At 40.3% G+C, this 18,426-nt stretch overlaps 1 protein-coding gene across 8 annotated transcripts in view; it reads right to left on the bottom strand.

The window, feature by feature from the left end:
• Positions 1 to 1,137: 1,137 nt before the first annotated feature.
• Positions 1,138 to 18,426, bottom strand: part of KCTD20 (potassium channel tetramerization domain containing 20) — a 29,571-nt gene continuing 12,282 nt past the window's right edge. For 3 of the 8 annotated variants that reach the window (XM_079934728.1, XM_079934732.1, XM_079934731.1), the window contains exons 2-9: positions 15,652 to 15,765; positions 14,634 to 14,839; positions 11,773 to 12,046; positions 9,281 to 9,383; positions 8,802 to 8,922; positions 7,532 to 7,729; positions 6,041 to 6,151; positions 1,138 to 4,702 (exon numbers count right to left, since the gene is read on the bottom strand). In XM_079934728.1, coding sequence (XP_079790854.1) covers positions 4,410 to 4,702; positions 6,041 to 6,151; positions 7,532 to 7,729; positions 8,802 to 8,922; positions 9,281 to 9,383; positions 11,773 to 12,046; positions 14,634 to 14,793 — 1,260 coding nt within the window. In that variant the 5' untranslated portion in view covers positions 14,794 to 14,839; positions 15,652 to 15,765 and the 3' untranslated portion in view covers positions 1,138 to 4,409. Of the gene's footprint in view, positions 4,703 to 6,040; positions 6,152 to 7,531; positions 7,730 to 8,801; positions 8,923 to 9,280; positions 9,384 to 11,772; positions 12,047 to 13,073; positions 13,166 to 14,633; positions 14,840 to 15,651; positions 15,766 to 17,900; positions 18,047 to 18,426 lie in introns of those variants that run through there. The other 5 variants (XM_079934729.1, XM_079934730.1, XM_079934734.1 and 2 more) reach the window with 4 other exon arrangements.

Here is an 18,426-nt window from a genome sequence, read left to right on the forward strand (position 1 = left end):
CTGCTGCCAAAGAAACTCTTAAATTTCAAGTCTGATCATGTTATTCTCCTGCATAAAATCCTTCAGGCTCCTGAGAGCTTATATAATGAGACCAAACACCTTTGTCTGAGGTACAAGGGCCCTTCCTTACTCTGGCCTATCTCTGCATTACTATCCTCCCCCTGCCCCCACCATCCTCTTCCCTGATGACAATAAGCAACTAGTGCACTTTCGCATTTTTGCTTATACGGTTGCGTTGGTCTGGAATACTTCCTTTTGGATTCATGAATCCAAAACGACTAGTATTTGTCTTTCACAGTTTGGTTCATGTGTCATGTATAGAACCCTCCTGTGAACTCTCCTCTAATTTTCATAGTAAAAACTGGCTACTCCATCCTTATGCGCTTCCTGAGTGACCTGGACTATTTATGAATCTGTCTTTGTGCAATTATAAGAGCCCTCTGAAGGGAGGAACTGTGTCCTAGTCAGCATGTCCCTGTGACCAAGCAGCACTTGGCACTGAACATACTCAATGGGCCATGCCTTCAGAGCATGTTCTTAACCTCTGTGCTGACAAAGGCAGGCCTGCCAGGGAGGCCCTGGCTGGCTTCAGCACCCCTTCAAGTTGTCAGTGTCACCAGTAAGCTGCTCAGGCCAAGTGTGCTGAGGGGAGCTCAGGAGGCACCTGACTAGAAGAGGGCCGAATTAGCAGAGGATGAGCAAGATGCCCCAAAGCAGTGTTTCCCAGGGACCTGCCTGGACCCTGCCCTACCTTCTTAAGCTGCCTTTCATGCCTGCCATGCTTCTTCACTTGCTTGAAACCAAAAGTAGAACACAGAAGTTTGCGAGTCATCTTACCTTTCAAATTTACATTTGGTTTTGTGGGGTACTACTTGGTTGGATTTGAGGGTTCAAGGGGTCTTGAATGCAAGTTAACCAGAAACTCAAAAGAGAGCAGACCATTATGGCTCTGGAACCTGTGAATTATAAGAAATAGCAGGGTGGGAAAAGCACATACAGGCTCCAGGCCAGCCGCGCCCCCGCCGGCTGCTGTAGGAAAGAGCCTCTCCTGGGCAGTCCACGTGCTGCTGCTACTCTCCGTCCCCTTTAACATCTTGAGTTCCAATATTATTTTCTGCTAAAAAACAACAACATGGACACAAATGATAACATTTTATTATAGAAAAAGCATCCCAAATATAGGATTTCGTAAACACTGGTAGGTGAACAAGTGCAACTTTAAATACAAAGTAAAGAGGCAAAACCTACAAGCATTTTGCCTTTGAGAGAAAATGTAATGTTCTCTTGCAGAGGTGATCCCACCCAGAGCACGGATGTGGCTCCATCTCCCATAAAGGTATCAGGTTTGCTTTCTGAACTATGCCCAGTTTAACCATTTCAAAATGATGGCAAGAAGTGGCATTGAATAAATCACTGATTCTTAACTTTCTATTGACTATTACTCGATAAAGGCTCCCATCACTCTTTGACATTAAAGCCTCTGCTCTGATTGTTTTTACTTAACAGAAGGACCTGCTGGAACACTATCCATCCTTTCTGGGCTTATGCCACAGTATTTTCATAGACCTGTATACCTTAGGTATCACACAGAATTTAGTTATTAATACTGGCTACTGCATATCATGCAATAAATCCAGCTACTTTCTAGCTTCCTTACCTTTTTTTTACTGTCATTCTTTTAATACCTTTTCTCCACTTTGGAGAAACCATTAAGTAATCTCATCAGACACATTTTAACACTGTCTCCTTGCCTGCTCCCAATTCCTTAATGGCAAATGTTTCCTAATCAACAATACATGATTTGATGCAGACACAAACTCAGATCCTAAACCTCAAATTCAGGTTTATCTTGGCCTGCTGAGATAGATACCTCTGAATAAGACAGTCTGGGTAAAAACATTTTCTTACGAAAATGTTTCTGTATAAACAGCCTGGCTTACTTATTTAGGCACTTAGGAAAAAACCACCAAACCTGAGTTTCACCTTTTTAATTAGAAATACCTGTTGCCCAGCTGGCCAGTAACTAACTGACTCTGAAGGGAATGACTGCAACCCAGCTCTTGTTCCTGCGAGAACTGCGAGGTCCTGTCGCCACGGGATGTCCTGGCCCTGGGAACAGAGCTGCTGTGGCTGAAAGGAGCCACCTAATTACAGTGATGCTGCGCTCCAGGCTGGAAGGGCGTGGGGTACAGAAGAAATGTCCTCTCCGCCAGAGGGAACCTGTGGGCCCAGCTTTTCCCTCCGTCACCACCACCTGGCAACACTGGCAGATTTACCTCCACAGATCTCCAGCTCACTCGAACCCTAAGGGTTGGGGCTGAAAGCACGTTAACCCAATTTTGGGGGAAAAAAAGACCTGGTTTTTGAAGCCGGAGGAAATTAATCATTTACGTAGAACAAAGTGTTAAGTACATGCCACACTTTCATACCTAGCTTTTTACCTAAGCAATGACTAATAAGTTTTAGAGTGTTAGCTGAGACATGTCTACCCTTAAATGTTATATTAAGCTATAAAACAGAAATTATACATACTTATTATAGTCTACACAAAAGTTAAATTTCCTTTGTGATAGCATGGAAGTCAACCACAAAGCGTAAAGGAAGCACCATTAAACAATTATCCTGGCTGGTCGTGGGTATGAATGTAGTACCAGTAAGGTCAAAGCCAAACCTGACCTCAAACAGCCAATTCTTTTCACAGGAATAAAACTACCCCTGGCTACAAAATAACGTTAACCCTAAACATTAACCCTGGCCATCAGCCTTACAAATGGATGCCAATGATAATCAGAATAACTGTAGCTGGGGGATGGCTCGGTTTAACCCCTTACTACTGATTTTTCTGAATAAGGAACACAGCATTGATGTCCCCTGTGACACTGGCCCTGGTCACACACTCTTGTTCTTCAAGCCTGGAAAGAGTAGCTGTCAACACCCAATCTGACTTCACCTTTGGAGAATTCTGACTAGGGAGGTCATAAAATGGCATCAAGTAGTTTGCCCTATAGTATCTTGTGGAAATGGAATTTAAGAAAACCAGTCCTGTTCTTAGAGAACTTGAAGGAAACTATGTGTCTCTTTGTACATGCTCAGGGTAGGTGATTGGAAGGCCAACCTCTACCATAAAATGGGAAAGATCTCAAGACACATCTGACTCTAGAATCTAAATTTAGCTCTACTGTTAACAGCCATGGAGACATCAGGGGAGGTGGTTACAGTACCCAGAGGAGTGATCTGGGTTGTCACACACCATGTACTGTTAACCCAGAGCTGACAGATCAATCAAAATGACTAGGCCTAATTTCCCTTCAACTCATTCTTCCTTTGGAGATGACATTAGTATGGTTTTTTTACCCAGTGTGAGCAGCTGATAGGCTATTTCAAAAATTAAAATATCCTGATACCTAAAAATATTCCATAGTATGAAAAGAATATACAACGAAAATCCCTGCACTGAGACAAAGTCTAGGCAGGTGACGTTTTCCCACCCAGATTCACCCCCAGCCCTACCCACCGAGCTCTTACTAGTCTTTCTACTGAGAAACTGAGCACTTCTGAGAAATCATTGCCTTCATCTTGAAAGCCTTTTAAGCCATATCTAAGGTCTCCTAGCCACACCTACAGCATGCTGGCCTAGGGTGAAGACCTATGGCTTCACACCAGATTCCAAGCCAGGATAATCAAAGTGTGAATTTCACTCCAAATGAATAATCAATTTGTTTAGGGTCAAAAACCTTGAAGCTAAAAAGGTTTCATAAACATTGTCATACATTATCCTTCCTGTCAAAGAATCTGTGAGGTTTTGGATTGTTCATTGCAATAATAATAAAAAAAAAACTGAACTGAAGCTCCTAAGAATTTCCTTTGGACATTTTGAATGAGAGCCTATTTCTTCCCAGATGCAACCTGGGCACAGAGGCCACCAGGATGGTATCTCCACTAACCTCTAATGGGCATCCAATTAGTGCCTGCTTGTAGAAGATAGAGATTGTCTCCTTCTAAGTTTGGTCCCTTTGCTGCTAAGTAATTTGCCTAGTATAAAACCAAATAAACAAAAGCCAAGAACAGAGTGTAAAGGATGAGAACTGCTTTGCTGAATATGAGGCAACAGGAGTCTTGACCTCCTTTCCTGCTTTTGCAGTTATGCAGACTCGGTGAACAGCACCAGACCCAAAATTTTCAAGTTACCAGGGCTGCTGCAAAGCTGGTAGCTTAATTACCAGTGAGTCCTTTTTAATCTCCTGCCGGAGGCAACAGACTTACTGAAAAGGACACACATTAATTATGGTAGAAAAGGAAAGGAGGGGGGAGAAGCATGTCTCCTACTTAGTGTGAGACAAACCATGGGGAGGATTGGCTATGGGCATCCCAGTCAGAGAAAAGGCCGGCAGAGGGGCCCACAGCTGCCCCTAATCCTGAAAGTCGTTAGAAGCCATCTGAGAAAGTGGGGCGTTTAGCCGGTCAAGTTCATCCACTTGAGGTGGGTGGTGCATTAATATCTCTTGGTCCTCCAAGACATCTTCTCCAGCAGCTACCAGGTTAGTGAGGGATTTGCTTCGAACACACTGGAAATCCACATGGCGACTCTTTCCTTCTTCTTTTTCCCATGACATCTGGATAAAGGGGCGCTGCACGTAATTATAGATCACTTCAGACCGGCCACCAGGTCTCCTCTTAATTTTTTCTTTACAGGTAGGATAACCTGAAATGGGAAAAAAGCCATCATGACCCCAGCAAATTGCTCACGCTGGTTTCCATACTTCCTTCTTCCTAACCACATGAATTTCCTCCCAAATCCCAAGACTATGTGAAAACTACAGGGAAGTGACCACGTTCTCTGAGGCCCAGCCACCTACATGCTTGCTTCTCTCCTGCTCAGGTTAGTAGGTCTTGTCCTTAGAAGGGAAGTAACAAAAATTTTATCCCTTCTAATGGAAGGGGGAGAAGCCGCCTACTAATTTCAGAAGTCTTTATTTTACTGGCTTCAATACTATAGAACAAAAATCCTACTGGGGCATGGTTACTCTAGTCCTCTAATTCTATTGCTTAGAGGGCAACCTGTATGAGAAGTAGTTAAGGAAATGCAAAATGTTTAAGCCTAAAGAAAAAACTGGGATGCTGCCTAAAATATCTGAAAGTCAGTTACAGGGATATGGGAGAAATCTTATGCAGAGTATATTATCTTCACAGGCTAGAACTAGAAGGACGACAGAAGAGGGAGGAGGTTATCTATTATATATGTGGAAGAATATTCTCGTGGTAGGACAGTTTGATGGGCTGCTGTGGGAAATGGAGTGATCCCTGTCACTCTGTCCCTGTGGTTTCCACAGAGACAAAGGAGGACACAGTAGAAAGAGGTTTAATACATGATATCAAAAATCTCTTCCAACGTTAAGTTCCAACTTAAGCTGGATACAACGACAGGTTCTGTGAGCAATATTAAGACAGCTAGAGTAGCAAAACACAAGAGTCAAAGACCCATGGAGGGGAGACCAGAATGGCTTCAGCACTCTCCAGGAATCAGTCTCCAATACCCTTCCACGGAGACCACAGGTTGGGAGCCATTGCTCAAATCATTTAAAGCAGTTTTGTCAATATATCCAGACACTCCCCAAAGGTGGTAGTGGAATAAAATGAGTCTCCAAGTTATAGTTTTCAGAAGGACCCTTCCAGATCGCAGAAAGATCCTCATCAAGATTGTTGGCTAAACGGCTGGCCCTCCCACTTGGTGAGCCCACGAGCTCTGCTACATTTACCCGCCCAGTGCCTAGTCCTCACTGCTCTTTATCCTGAGGCAGTAAACTGGAACTTATTCCTACAGCTGCTTTAAAGCATTTTCAACTGGAAATAAAATGACAAGGAAATGTAAGGGCAAACTAAAACAAAAATAGGAATCTTCAAACTTGGGTAGGAATGTAGTTTCCATGTGTGTCTATTCTCTAGGCCCTTGGAAGCCAGGTTTTAAGGACAAAAGCTGTGGCCACAGATCCAACCTACTCCATGAGCCATGCAAGCTGAATATTGATTGGGATGTTCTTACCTTCAATTCCAATGCGAATGTTTTTCAGGCCCCGTTCCTTTAACACTGTTTTAGCGACATCCCGATTCTCAATATATTTGAAAAATCTATAGAGCTTAGAGCTATAAAGAACTGGGGGGAAAAAAAATCTGGGGTTAGTCACGGAGTGAACATCTCTGTAAGAGGAAGGAGATGAGCTAACATATTCAGACTAATGACCTGAGCCCTGATGCCAAAAAATCCATATGGATCACAGATTAAATGTTAAATAATAAATCAACCTTAAGAAAGAAACCATACAAGAAATTTTTATAGTCTCAGGGTAGGAAAGACCTTTCTGGATATGACATAAAACCTAGAAGTCATAAAAGAAAAACTGATACACTTGATTACATAAAAAAAAATCTCTGCTTATCCAAAAACACCAAACAAAACTAAGAAGACAACCAACTGGGAAAAATATTTGCAACTCATATTACAAAGGGCTAATTTCCTTGTCTATACAGACAGTGGTCACAAATAGATTTTACAAATCATTAAGGAAAAGACTAACAATCCAATTTTGTAATGGGCAAAAGGCATGATTACAGTTAACAGAAAAGGAAATGAAAATGACTCTTAAAAAGATGTTCAATCTCATTCATGAAGTGAGAAATGCAAATTAAAACTCAAGTGAGATGCTGTTTTTCACGTATCAGAGTGGCAAGGATAAAAGTTCAGTGAAACTCTGTCTTGGTGAGCATATGGGAAACAAACCCATCATATATTGTCTTGTGAGTATAAACTGGCTCAACCTTTATGAAAGAGAATTTGGCAAATTTTATCAAAATCATAAAAGCACAAAGCTTTTGATACAGAAATTTCATTTCTAGGAATATTATTCTGTAGAGATACACATGTGTGAAAGACTTTGTTTAAAAAGATATTCACTGCAGCATTATTTATAATTTAGAGCTTAAATGGTCATCAAAAGGGCTGGTTAAATCAATTATAGCACAATCATGCAATGGAATACTATTCAGCCATAAAAAAGATTGTGGAAGCTTTTAATGTAAGACATGATATAGAACAGTCTCTACAATATGGTATCATTTAGGAAAAGAACATGCAATTGCTTATGTATGTGCACTGAATAAATCTGAAAGAATATAAAAGAAACTGAGGAGGAAAACTGGGTAGATGAGGCGGGGTGGGAATAAGACTTTTCCTTTTGTATTTTCTGAATTTTGAATTACTACCAATTCAAAAGGATTTAAAGTGAAACAAATGGAGAGAAGAATGACACCACCACTTAATGTGCTGCCGCAGTACTGACACAGTACCAGACACCAGCGGTAGGCATGGGAAGTATAACGATGTTCCCTGTGCTCCCCAGCAGGAAAGACCCTCATCCAGGTGAGTGTGCTCATCACCAGCTCAACAGCGACAGTCACACTGGTTCTAGGATTTAGCTGCCACTCTGGGCAGCACATTTCTTGCTGGAAACAGGTACATCATGCAAGGGGCTCCTACTTTGGGAATACTCCTCCCCCATGGGTGGGGGGTGGTCTTCGTCCCAGTCCACAGAATCCTCGTCCGTCAGCACGACGATGTGGCATTCTCGCTCCCCTTTCTTGGCACAGCCCACCATGATGGGCAGGATCAGCTCTTCGAGGTAGTGATCAAACTGCTTGTGAGCGCCGTCGTTAGACAGTTCATGCAGTAAAGCACCTGGGAGACAAAAGGCAAGTGAACATCCTCTCTGCTCAAATGCAGGTAATTACTGGAGTGAAAAGACTATGAGGTAACAGCTGTTATCATTGATAAGGTCCAGAGAAGTGGCCCATTTAAAGGCAGGGTATGTCTCCTACACCAAGGCTATTACGTTAGATACTTTTCACATTCTACCAATCTCCTCCTGTTTAATAAACCCTGAGCATTCTGATCAACTGTGGTTTTCTTGACATGCAATGTCAGAACATAAACATTAATTCTACAAGAGACAACCATCATTTGGGGATGACTCTTTATAGTACCTCTTCTGAAGATGCTCTGGACCGCAACTTCATAGAGTACCACAGAAGAGGAATGATACCAAGTTTGGCGACACCAAGGGACTTGCTCTAAGTGTGTACTAGACTCAGTAGAGACACCACACATCTAGAGAACTTCATGGAATATGCAGGGAAATGTACCATGAACTTCAAAGAATTTTAAAATCATTTCAGGAAGCCTAGGTAATGACAAGTGCATGGAGTTTATATTCAGACAATCAGTTCTAATCCCAGCTTTAATGTTTAGAGCTTTGAACAAGCTAATTTCTCCATCTTCTCATTTGGTAAGTGAGATTATCACCTATCTTTCACGGGTCAATTGTGAAACTTATGCAAGTTTACATATATAAAGCACTTAAACACTAAGTTAATAATAATGATAAACTGTAAGAAGAACCCAGCCGATTTATGTTGTGTGACTTTATTAGTGAACCTTCCCTCATATCTGAGGATCAGTATCCTTATTTGTTAAAGAGTTGGGACACCAAGGTCCCAAGAGGGGAAGCAATTAGCTTGGTGACTCACGGGGTCAAGCTAGACTTAGAACCCACTACATGTTCTCTTGTTTACTCCACTTCTCACAGAGCTTTGAAACAAGACAGGGAATGGTTAGTACCACGTCTCTGCCTCTACAGATGATTTTCAACCCACACTTGAAACGCTTTCTGTTTAGTATTAAAAAATGTCAATTCCAAGCACACTCAAAGTTCAGCTGCTCAAACGCAGCTGGCAGCTTCTCCTGCACTTACTCAGATCTTGACATCGGATAGTGTTGAAGTCAAAGTTAATGCAGAGATAATCGCACGTATCTCTAAGGTCTGGGATAGAGATGCCATCAGGACAATTGATGATACCAGTTTTGTAATAATCCTATAAATAAATTAGGAAGAAGAAATGTAGGCAAAGAACAACATGAAAAATTCCCTCTTCAACCCCCTACTCATTCCTGGTTCTATTAAAGTGATGGGTTACTAGAACTATCACCAAGTTGGTGATTCATTAGATAGCAAAGTGGCTCCTGGCCATCTTGACATGTTTAATCACAACTTGATACCTGACTGAGCTCACACAAGCAAGGACTTAAGAATTATAGAAACAGAAAATAAAGTGGGAAAGGCAATAACTAGAAATGAGAAACCCTAAAGTCAGAACACAGTCTGATGGAACTCTCAAGGCTTCTGACCATGCACGCCCCCAGGGAAGATGATGTAACAAGGCCACTACACACCAGCACCGTTCGAAATACAGTTGCACTGATTCCTTCGGCAATCTCATACTCGCCCTTCTCATTGGGCCGTGTGAAGTTGTACTCTCTTCCTGGTCCAAACATCCTGAAAAATACCCGGGCAACAATGTTACCCGCTGCAACAGGATTCTTCACAGATGAGACTTCTCCCTTCTTCACCTCATTCTGGAAGACTCCGTTCCACTCTTTCAGTGTAAGTTAAAAACACAGCACTAGGACTCAACCCCTATACGACACACTCAAGTCTTAGGAAACTCCCTTCAGATAGGAAAAGAGGGCAGCAATTGCTTTCAGTGTTTGAGTGCAAGAGGAACAAAGCAGCAAGCCCTCACAGTCCACCGTAGCGAGCTTCTGCGACAGCAAAGAAAGTAGAACAGCACCTGCAGAGGTGGCCCTTGGAAAGTGTCTGGAGGGTGTGACAGTCGCCTCTCACGCCCTCCGCAGCGCCCAGGAACCTGCCCACGCACCGGCAGCTCAGGAAGACAGAGTCTCCTCCTTCTCACCCATCAGCATGTACCTATCCAGCACACCATCCTTGATATTTCTGAGTTTTGCTTTTCAATATCTAATCTGATAGATGAATCTGTATTAGTAGGTGCAGATGTTACTGCTTTCCCTTTCCTGGTAGATTTTAATGGCGTAACTCTGGGGAAAATGCCATTCTTCAATCCAAGGAGTAACTAATGACGGGAATTTCAGGTCAAGTAGAAAAGGAGGGTAGGTATTAGGATCATCAGCAATTTGACATATTTCAGAGAGGCAGGCCTGCTCTGGGCATGAATTCAGAGCTCATGAGGGCACAGGGAGGAAGTCTTGCTTTTATATTCATCTTTTCCCATCCTTCCTCTCTCTCTCAGATCCCCTCCAGTAAAACTGGCCCCATGACTTCTACTACTCCTGCTGCACATCTGTGTAGGAGCTGTGGAAGGAGAAGCCAGGACAGGCAGGTGCTGGTATCTTCAGCTGGCCCACTGGGGACTCACTGCCTTTTCCTTCCTTAACCTGTTGGGAAGCCCTGCTGTCCAACTGTTCGAAACTGTTATCCTCCACCCTGAACTGGCTGTTTTCCAAGGTCTGAAAAAGACTCACATGCTTTCCAAATCACTACACCATACATAAGAAATCCATTTAGATAAAAGTAGTCTTCAAAGGATGCTGACATTTTTCTGGAATGTTCCGGTTGAAGTGTAGCTGAGACAGCTATGAATCAAAATAGTGAACATGCCATAAATATAATCCCCCCTTAGAGTCATTCATCCAGTAGTGGCACGGATCTGCATTAATCCACTCTCAGCTTCTTAGTTTGTCCCCCTTGTGACCAGTGGCCCACATCTGTAAGCTCACTGGCTAGGCTTATGAATACTCTACGTAGCCACAGGACAGAACAAACCTAAGAAACTCAGAATTCATGACCTCGGCTGACTCAGCTGATGAACCATGTAGATAAAGGGGTCTATTACCCAGAAAATGCTTGCTTTTCTTTTCTTGAGCGCTACTTTTGGAGGCAACCTACTTCAGACAGACAGCCTACCCTGAGGAATGCCTTTCTGGAAGGGCCTGGGGGGAAATGGTGGCGATACCAAGACTGAGGACATGAAGTCAAGTCTGATATAGGGCCAATTTAGAAAATGTTTTAATGTTCTATCTTAATTCAGATGTTTAAGAAATATATACGTTTGGCTCTGGTTAAAAATGGTTCATCATGAATTTGTATGTATATGTTTAAGTACACACATATTTGAACAGCTAGATTCCACTTAGCCTAAAATTCAGCAAGTTAGTGTGGTCCATTCTGATTTCTAATTCAGTTCAAATTAGTTCAAAGTCAGAGTGAGGTTAGATCCACTTTCAAGTACTAGATGAAATCCTCAAAAGCCAAATGTTTGTGTGTGTATACACTCAAATGATTTTACTCTTACCCCAATCTGCTCTTCATGTTAAGGTCTACAGTTGGCCAGAAAGAGATCTCCTAACTCCCAGCCCAGGCTCTAAAAGTACTTCCTGGACAGCGCTCCTCGTCAGTAGACTCCTTCCATTCCTAAACTCTAACCCTAAAAAGCTGGAGGCAGGAGATGGTGAGGGGAGGGTAAGACGATAGTCTGAATGAAGCAACACAGAGGAAGGAACACGAAGAATAAAGAGAGCAATCATCAAACAAAACAGCCAGATACAAGGATCCAGTTTCAGAAAACTTGAATAGTAGTGGAGGCATTAGAAATTGACACCATTTGGACCTTTTGCACTCCCTTTTGTAGGGGGGCTTATTTCACTATACTGGCTTTGTAAATGAAAGTACCCACCCCCCAAAATCACCAACACATATAAGGTTTTTATGTCCTCTGTCTCGCAAAAGTATGAAGGTAGAAAAATAAGCAATGAAATGTTTTTATGCTCAAATCTAATGCAAGGCAAATAGCAAGTATTTCTATTCACAGAGGACAGAGTGAATGTGGAAGGAAATTATTATCAATTACCTTCCCAACATGGTATCCGGATGAGCAGTGAAAATTTGTGGATTGACAACAAAACGTGTGCCATCTACGAGAAGTGTCACTTTCTCTGGTGCCTGAGAATGAACGTTACTGCCAAAGCCCACAGTGCTGTTTCCAAATCGTTCTGGAGCGATGAAGGGTTCATGGTTCCGTTTATTCCCACTTTGGAAGCAAGAGCCTTTGATGTCTTCAGGAAGTGGCATCATGTGAGGGAACTGAAGATTTGCTGGCTGAGAGGCAGAGTCAAGTGGAAGGTCTAAAAGATCATACAAACAAACCAAAATAACTTGACAGCAAAAAGCCCTGGGGAAAAATAAACCTTGTCCTCTTTAAAGAAAACAAGAACAAAAACCATTACACAAACAAAAAAACCCAAACTTTAAGTATCCTTACGCAAAAACTCTTGCCTAAAACACGTAAAGAAAAAACACAAACTAGAGACTCATACTGGATCCCCCTGAACTTTTTCTTCTGTGTGTGTGTGTGTGTGTGTGTGTGTGTGTGTGTGTGCACGCTGGGGAGGAGAGAATCAAGGCAGTAATGCCTACACTTTAAAATAGAACGATTAAACAATTTTAAAGTAAACTACACACATGGTTAAAAATAATTAAACACTAGAGAAGCATTTCTGTGGAAAACAAGCAATCCTCTGCCATACTGCTTAACCTTCCCTAGTCTTGTTTCACAGAGGCATCGCTTTTTTATTTCCGCTTTCACTTCTATCTCATTTATAACACTCATATTTCCTGTGTTTTATTTAAGGAACTTGATAACTCTGTTAGCCAAAACTATTTGTTTTCCACATTCTTAAAAAACGTTTCTAAATGTTATTTTCCAGAAAGGATAGTGATAGTCTCTAATTGTCACTTTTCCTAGAAATTCACTGAAAAATGCATTTTCACTACACATAGGAGAATCCTAACATTACCAACACCGTTTTTTGAACAGGCAGGTCTTGCTCTCAACAGAAAAGTTCCAGTGCAGATGGTCTTGGATTAGAATTCATTCATGGAACCTGAGTTTTTGTCCTAGTATCACCAAAGAGCCATTTTGTTTAAGTAATTTATTTGATTTTTCTAAACCTGATTAATCATCTGTAAAATGAAAATAATGTTCACTCCACCTACCTCACAGGATTGGTTTGACTATCAACTGAAATAAAGTATGTGAGAGCACTTAAAAATGTATTAATACCACATCATGTAAACAGGCTCAAAACTAAATATATGAAATCTGGATGTATATAGAAGAGAATCAGGGGAAAGTATTTTCAAAAGGATTACCAGAAGATTCTTTTTTTTTAGTTGATGTTTGCTGCTTTTATTATATAGCTGTACTTTTTTTTTTAGAAGATTCTTTTAAATAGGGAGTTCTCCTGAAATATTAAAATGTTTTTTTTTATTTAATGAAAAATTTCAAATATACCAAAGCAGAGTTAATACAATATGTATACATCACCTAGATTTGGCTAGCTAACATTTTCCTACATTGGAAAGAAATAAAATGTTATAGATACAACTTAATGTCTCACTCCCGCCCTTCATGTATTTTAAGTTTGTATACAATAATTCATTGTTAGCTAGAGTACACTCAATTTTTTCCCCATTTGCTTCTAGAGAAAAGGAAACCAAAATCTAGACCAAAATCCTGTTTAGGGATCATATCCTAGAGCTTCTGATAAATTTTCAACTTACAAAGAGCTAAGTTTCCACACAATCCATGGGCAAGCTTGTAGCAAGAAACGCTTTAATCACCAAGACAGGCTTTCAACGCTCGAAGTGCTATTCTTAAAAATGAAAGTAGGCACCTAACTTATTCAGCTCTTTAGAGCACTTGATTTTCCCCCAGCTATGACGCAATTAAATTGGGTTGATTCCTGAAGGATGCCTCAGATTCCACCCTGCTTAAATGGGTGAGTAGGAAAAGAGACTCATTGCATAAATTCTCCGTAATGGGGCACTCTAGGGTGGCAGTCACACTGCTTTTTTGTCCGTTGATATATATAAAATAACAGCGAACGGTGGCCAGAAAGACAGGTTTAAATCCCACCCAGTCCCCTACCTCCCGGCAGTGTGAACCTGAGCAAGTTATGCCTAAGCTTTTGAAGCTTCAGTTTCCTCATCTGTAACAGGAGGATTAATCTAAGCAGGGATCAGCAAACTTTCTGTGAAGGGCTAAAAAGTAAATATTTTGAGCTTTGTGGGTCACAGTCTCTGCCACTATAGAAGGAAAGCAGCCATATAGACAGTATGTAAACAAATGGGCATGATGGCTGTGTTTCAAAATTTTATTTACAAAAACAGGCAGTGGTTCAGATTTGACCACAGTTTGCCTCCCTTGATCTAAAAACAGTAAAGTTTCTAGCACAGTGAGTGCTCAATAAATGGTAATTGCTATTATTATTGTTGCTATTGTTTTCCATAAAAGTTAAAAAGAACCTGACAATTTACCAAGAGCCTTCACATCCATTAACTCAACAGTCTTCTAGCCTTGTGAAGTAAGAAGAATTATTAACAACCTTGTTTTCTAGATTAAGAAAGCAGGGCTCAGAAAGATTAAGGATCTCATCCATGGTTACAGCTGATAAGCAGCAGAGCTAGAATGTGAATCTGTCTTCTGACTCCAAGCCTGAGACTATTTTTCTTATACCATTACCAAGTTAGATGTACTAAACTGATTAAATAAGTGGAGGTTTTTTGTGATAGATTTATATAACTGTGGTATATAAGCGAAGCTAATTAACTGGATATTTTATTTATTAAGAACATTTATGCCTTCTGGGCAGAATAGGTGCTGAGGTGTCAGAAAGCCCTCCACATTAAGTCAAGATCTAATCATCGTACCATCATTCCTGGGACCTAGAGGATAAGTAAGATTTTGAAGACCAGAAGAAGCCGGGCTATTTGCTTCTCTTTCTTGGGCTGCAGCTGAGGCTTCATCCATCAGGCAGCTGGCCTCCTGCCACAGTAACCTGTCGCTCTCAGTGCCACGGTGAACATTCATCCTTGGACTCTGTATCCTGAACTGTCTGCTTGATCAGGGAGAAATCCTGGAAGACAGGAATATGCATGATTTAGAACTCTCTCCTAACTAGAGGACTGACAGACAGCTCTTTTTTTTTTTTTTTTTTTTTTGCAGTACGTGGGCCCCTCACTGTTGTGGGCTCTCCCGTTGTGGAGCACAGGCTCCGGACACGCAGCCTCACTGGCCATGGCTCACGGGCCCAGCTGCTCCGCGGTATGTGGGATCTTCCCAGACCGGGGCACGAACCCGTGTCCCCTGCATCGGCAGGCGGACTCTCAACCACTGCGCCACCAGGGAAGCCCACCACTGTTAAGTCTTAATTCCAAACATTTGCTGATAACAAACATGTTATTTCTGTAAACCAAACCTGTAGTTTTAGAACTAAAAACTGTACAGTTTTCTAATGGACCTTTTGTACTGACTAAAAGCACTTTTATCAGCTAGGTTTCTTTTTTTAAAATCTCTCAAAATTATAGAGAAGTTTCTGGTAGTCTCTTCAGATTATCAACAGTCAACATATACAGTCAGCATATATTTTCCAAACACCTACTGTGTGGAAGGCACATGGCACTTTGTGCCAGCACTGCGGGACACAATGAGCAACATTTTCAAGGGTTAGCCCTAAGCTCCGACTGGTTAGGTGGGGATATATGAAAAAGATAAGCAAATTTATGTAATAAATACAGAGTAAGTGATTCAAACCAGTGGTTCCAGATTCTCGGGCCTGTCTTTACAGTGGGGTCTGGGAATTTATAATTTTTAAAAAAGTCAACTTCTCAGGTAGCTCTCATGTGGCATTCAGGTTTTAAGATAAACATAAAAGTTAGAGAAAATCACCTCTAGATTGTATGGTTGGGAAAAGGAAGTCTTCATATGAGACAAAATCTGAGCTGGGCTCTGAAGTAAAGATAAGATTTTCTCCTCAACTTTTTATTTTGAAACTTTTCAAATCTACAGGAAAATGGAAAAAATCATTACAATCAGTAAAATCTTATATATCCGCCAGACTTACCAATGATTATCTGCCTCATTTGTGTGTGAGCCTGTGCTCTCCCACCACACACATTTTTCTGAATCACTTTAAAGTTACAGACATCACAACACTTCACCCAGTTACTTTAGCAAGCATATTCTGAGAACATTCTCTTAAAAAACACAACAGTACTGTTTTCACATCTAAGAAAATGAACAATTCCATAATACTAATATATAACCCATAATCAAATTTACACAACTGGCCTCATATTTTCTTTCAGAACCTTTTTTTTTGGATCCATAATTCAATCAAGGCTCATTCCTTACATTTGGTTTTTCTGAGTTTTTTAATCTTGCATATTCTATACCACCACCACCACCCGCAATTTGGGGGGGATTGTTTTGTTTTACATGAAATTGACTTTTTAAAAAAGCCTAGGTCCGAAAAGGGAACCCTCCTACACTGTTGGTAGGAATGTAAATTAGTGCAGCTACTATGGAAAGCAGTATGGAGGTTCCACGCTAAAAATAGAGCTACCATATGATCCACTCCTGGGCATATATTCAGAAAAGACAAAAACTCTAATTCAAAAAGATACATGCACCCAAATGTTTACAGCAGCACTATTTACAATACCCAAGACATGGAAACTACCCAAGGGCCCATCAACAGATGACTGGTAGATATCTACACACACACAATGGAATATTATTCAGCCATAAAAAAGAATGAAATATTGCCATTTGCAGCAACATGGTTAGACCTAGAGAGTATCATACTAAGTAAGCCAAAGACAAATATTATAATACCACTTATATGTGGAATTTGAAAAATAATACAAATGAACCTATATACAAAACAGAGACAGACTCACAGACATGGAAAACAAACTTAAGGCTATCAAAGGGGAAAGGGGGGGAGGATAAATTAGGAGTATGGGATTAACAGATACAAACTACTATACATAAAACAGATAAGCAACAAGGATTCACTATATAACACAGAACTATATTCAGTATCTTATAATAACTGTAATGGAAAATAATCTGAAAAAACATAATTGAATCACTTTGCTGTACACCTGAAACTAACACAATATTGTAAATAGACTATACTTCAATAAAAAAAATAAAATAAAAATAAATTTTTTTAAAAATTTAAAGTCTAGGTCAGTTCTAACATCCATCTGATTGTTTCCACGTGATCAGATACAAATTTAATTTTCTTAAACAAGAATATGTACATGTATAGGTGACAGGTGAGTCTTCCAAATGCCATCACATCAGAGGCACATAATGCCAGGCTATCCCACTACAGGGGATAAGTTTGATCATGTGGTTAAAGTGGTGACTATAGGTCTATCCATTGTAAAGAGAGATCTAATACCCTATCTCCCAATAACTTTTCACCCAGTGGTTTTAGCATCTATTGATGATTCTTGCCTGAATCAATTATTACATTTGGGACTACAAAATGATGACTTTCTAACTTTATCATTCCTCCTACATTTATTGTCTAGCATTCTTCTGTTAAGTAGAACTATTTCTTCACTCTCCCTTTATCTTCCTTTTAAGTATTATTATGAACTCAAAGATCTGTTTTAATCTAATGTATTATAACAATCCATTACCATCATATGTTTTCAAATTGTCCAATTTTTGGTTCAAATTGTCCCAGGTGGGACTTCCCTGGTGGCACAGTGGTTAAGACTCTTTGCTCCCAATGCAGGGGGCCTGGGTTCGATCCCTGGTCAGAGAACTAGATCCCACATGCATGCCGCAACTAACTCACATGACACAACTAAGGAGCCTGCGAGCCAAAATTAAGGAGCCCACATGCCACAACTAAGGAGCCCGCCTGCCACAACCAAATAGACCCAGCACAACCAAATAAAATAAATAGTCCCAGTTATGGCTAATATGGTTCCCTTCAAGCCTTCATCTGTGTCATTTAACCCCAATTCTACTGGCTGATAAGGCTACTTCCTGTACAAGATTTTTCTTTTTTTAATGAAAGTTCATAGCAGCTTTATTTTTTATTTGCATGAGAGGAATTTTATTTTATTTTATTCTATTCTACTTTATTTTGTACAAGATTTGTCTAAGCTCACCTTTTACCATCTCTGACCGAGACCTAGAGTCAGCTATTCCTCCCTGAAGCCTTTGTTCCTTTTAGTGGACAAAAGCATTTATAAATCAGGATCTGAGCACTAGGTGTCTTCATAGCTATTGAGATGTCATTGTCTCCTGAAATGGTCTAGAAGCAAAGTTGGGGATTAAAAAAAAGAAAAAAAAAGAGTTTATATTGATATTTTCAACTCAAATTCAACATTATGGTTTTTTTACTTACTTTATATTAGTACTATATCTTTTCTCTCACAATGAAAATCTTGGTTCATAAACTAGTTTTTAAATTATAACATTAATATTACTAACAATAAACCTACTGAGTTTAAGTCTTTTGGGGGTCAATTCTTTTTGTCCTTAAAGTATACCCCACTAGGGATGTAGTCAGTGTGCTACGTCAAGTTATTTAATTTTTATTTTTTCTCTGTATGTCCTGTAATTTAGGTTCATTTTTAAACACTCAATTATAGCTTATTTTTCATTATTTTTAAATTTAATTTTTGAATATGT

This window comes from Stenella coeruleoalba (assembly GCF_951394435.1).
Source record: "Stenella coeruleoalba genome assembly, chromosome: 10".
NCBI classification, from domain to species: Eukaryota; Metazoa; Chordata; class Mammalia; order Artiodactyla; family Delphinidae; genus Stenella; species Stenella coeruleoalba.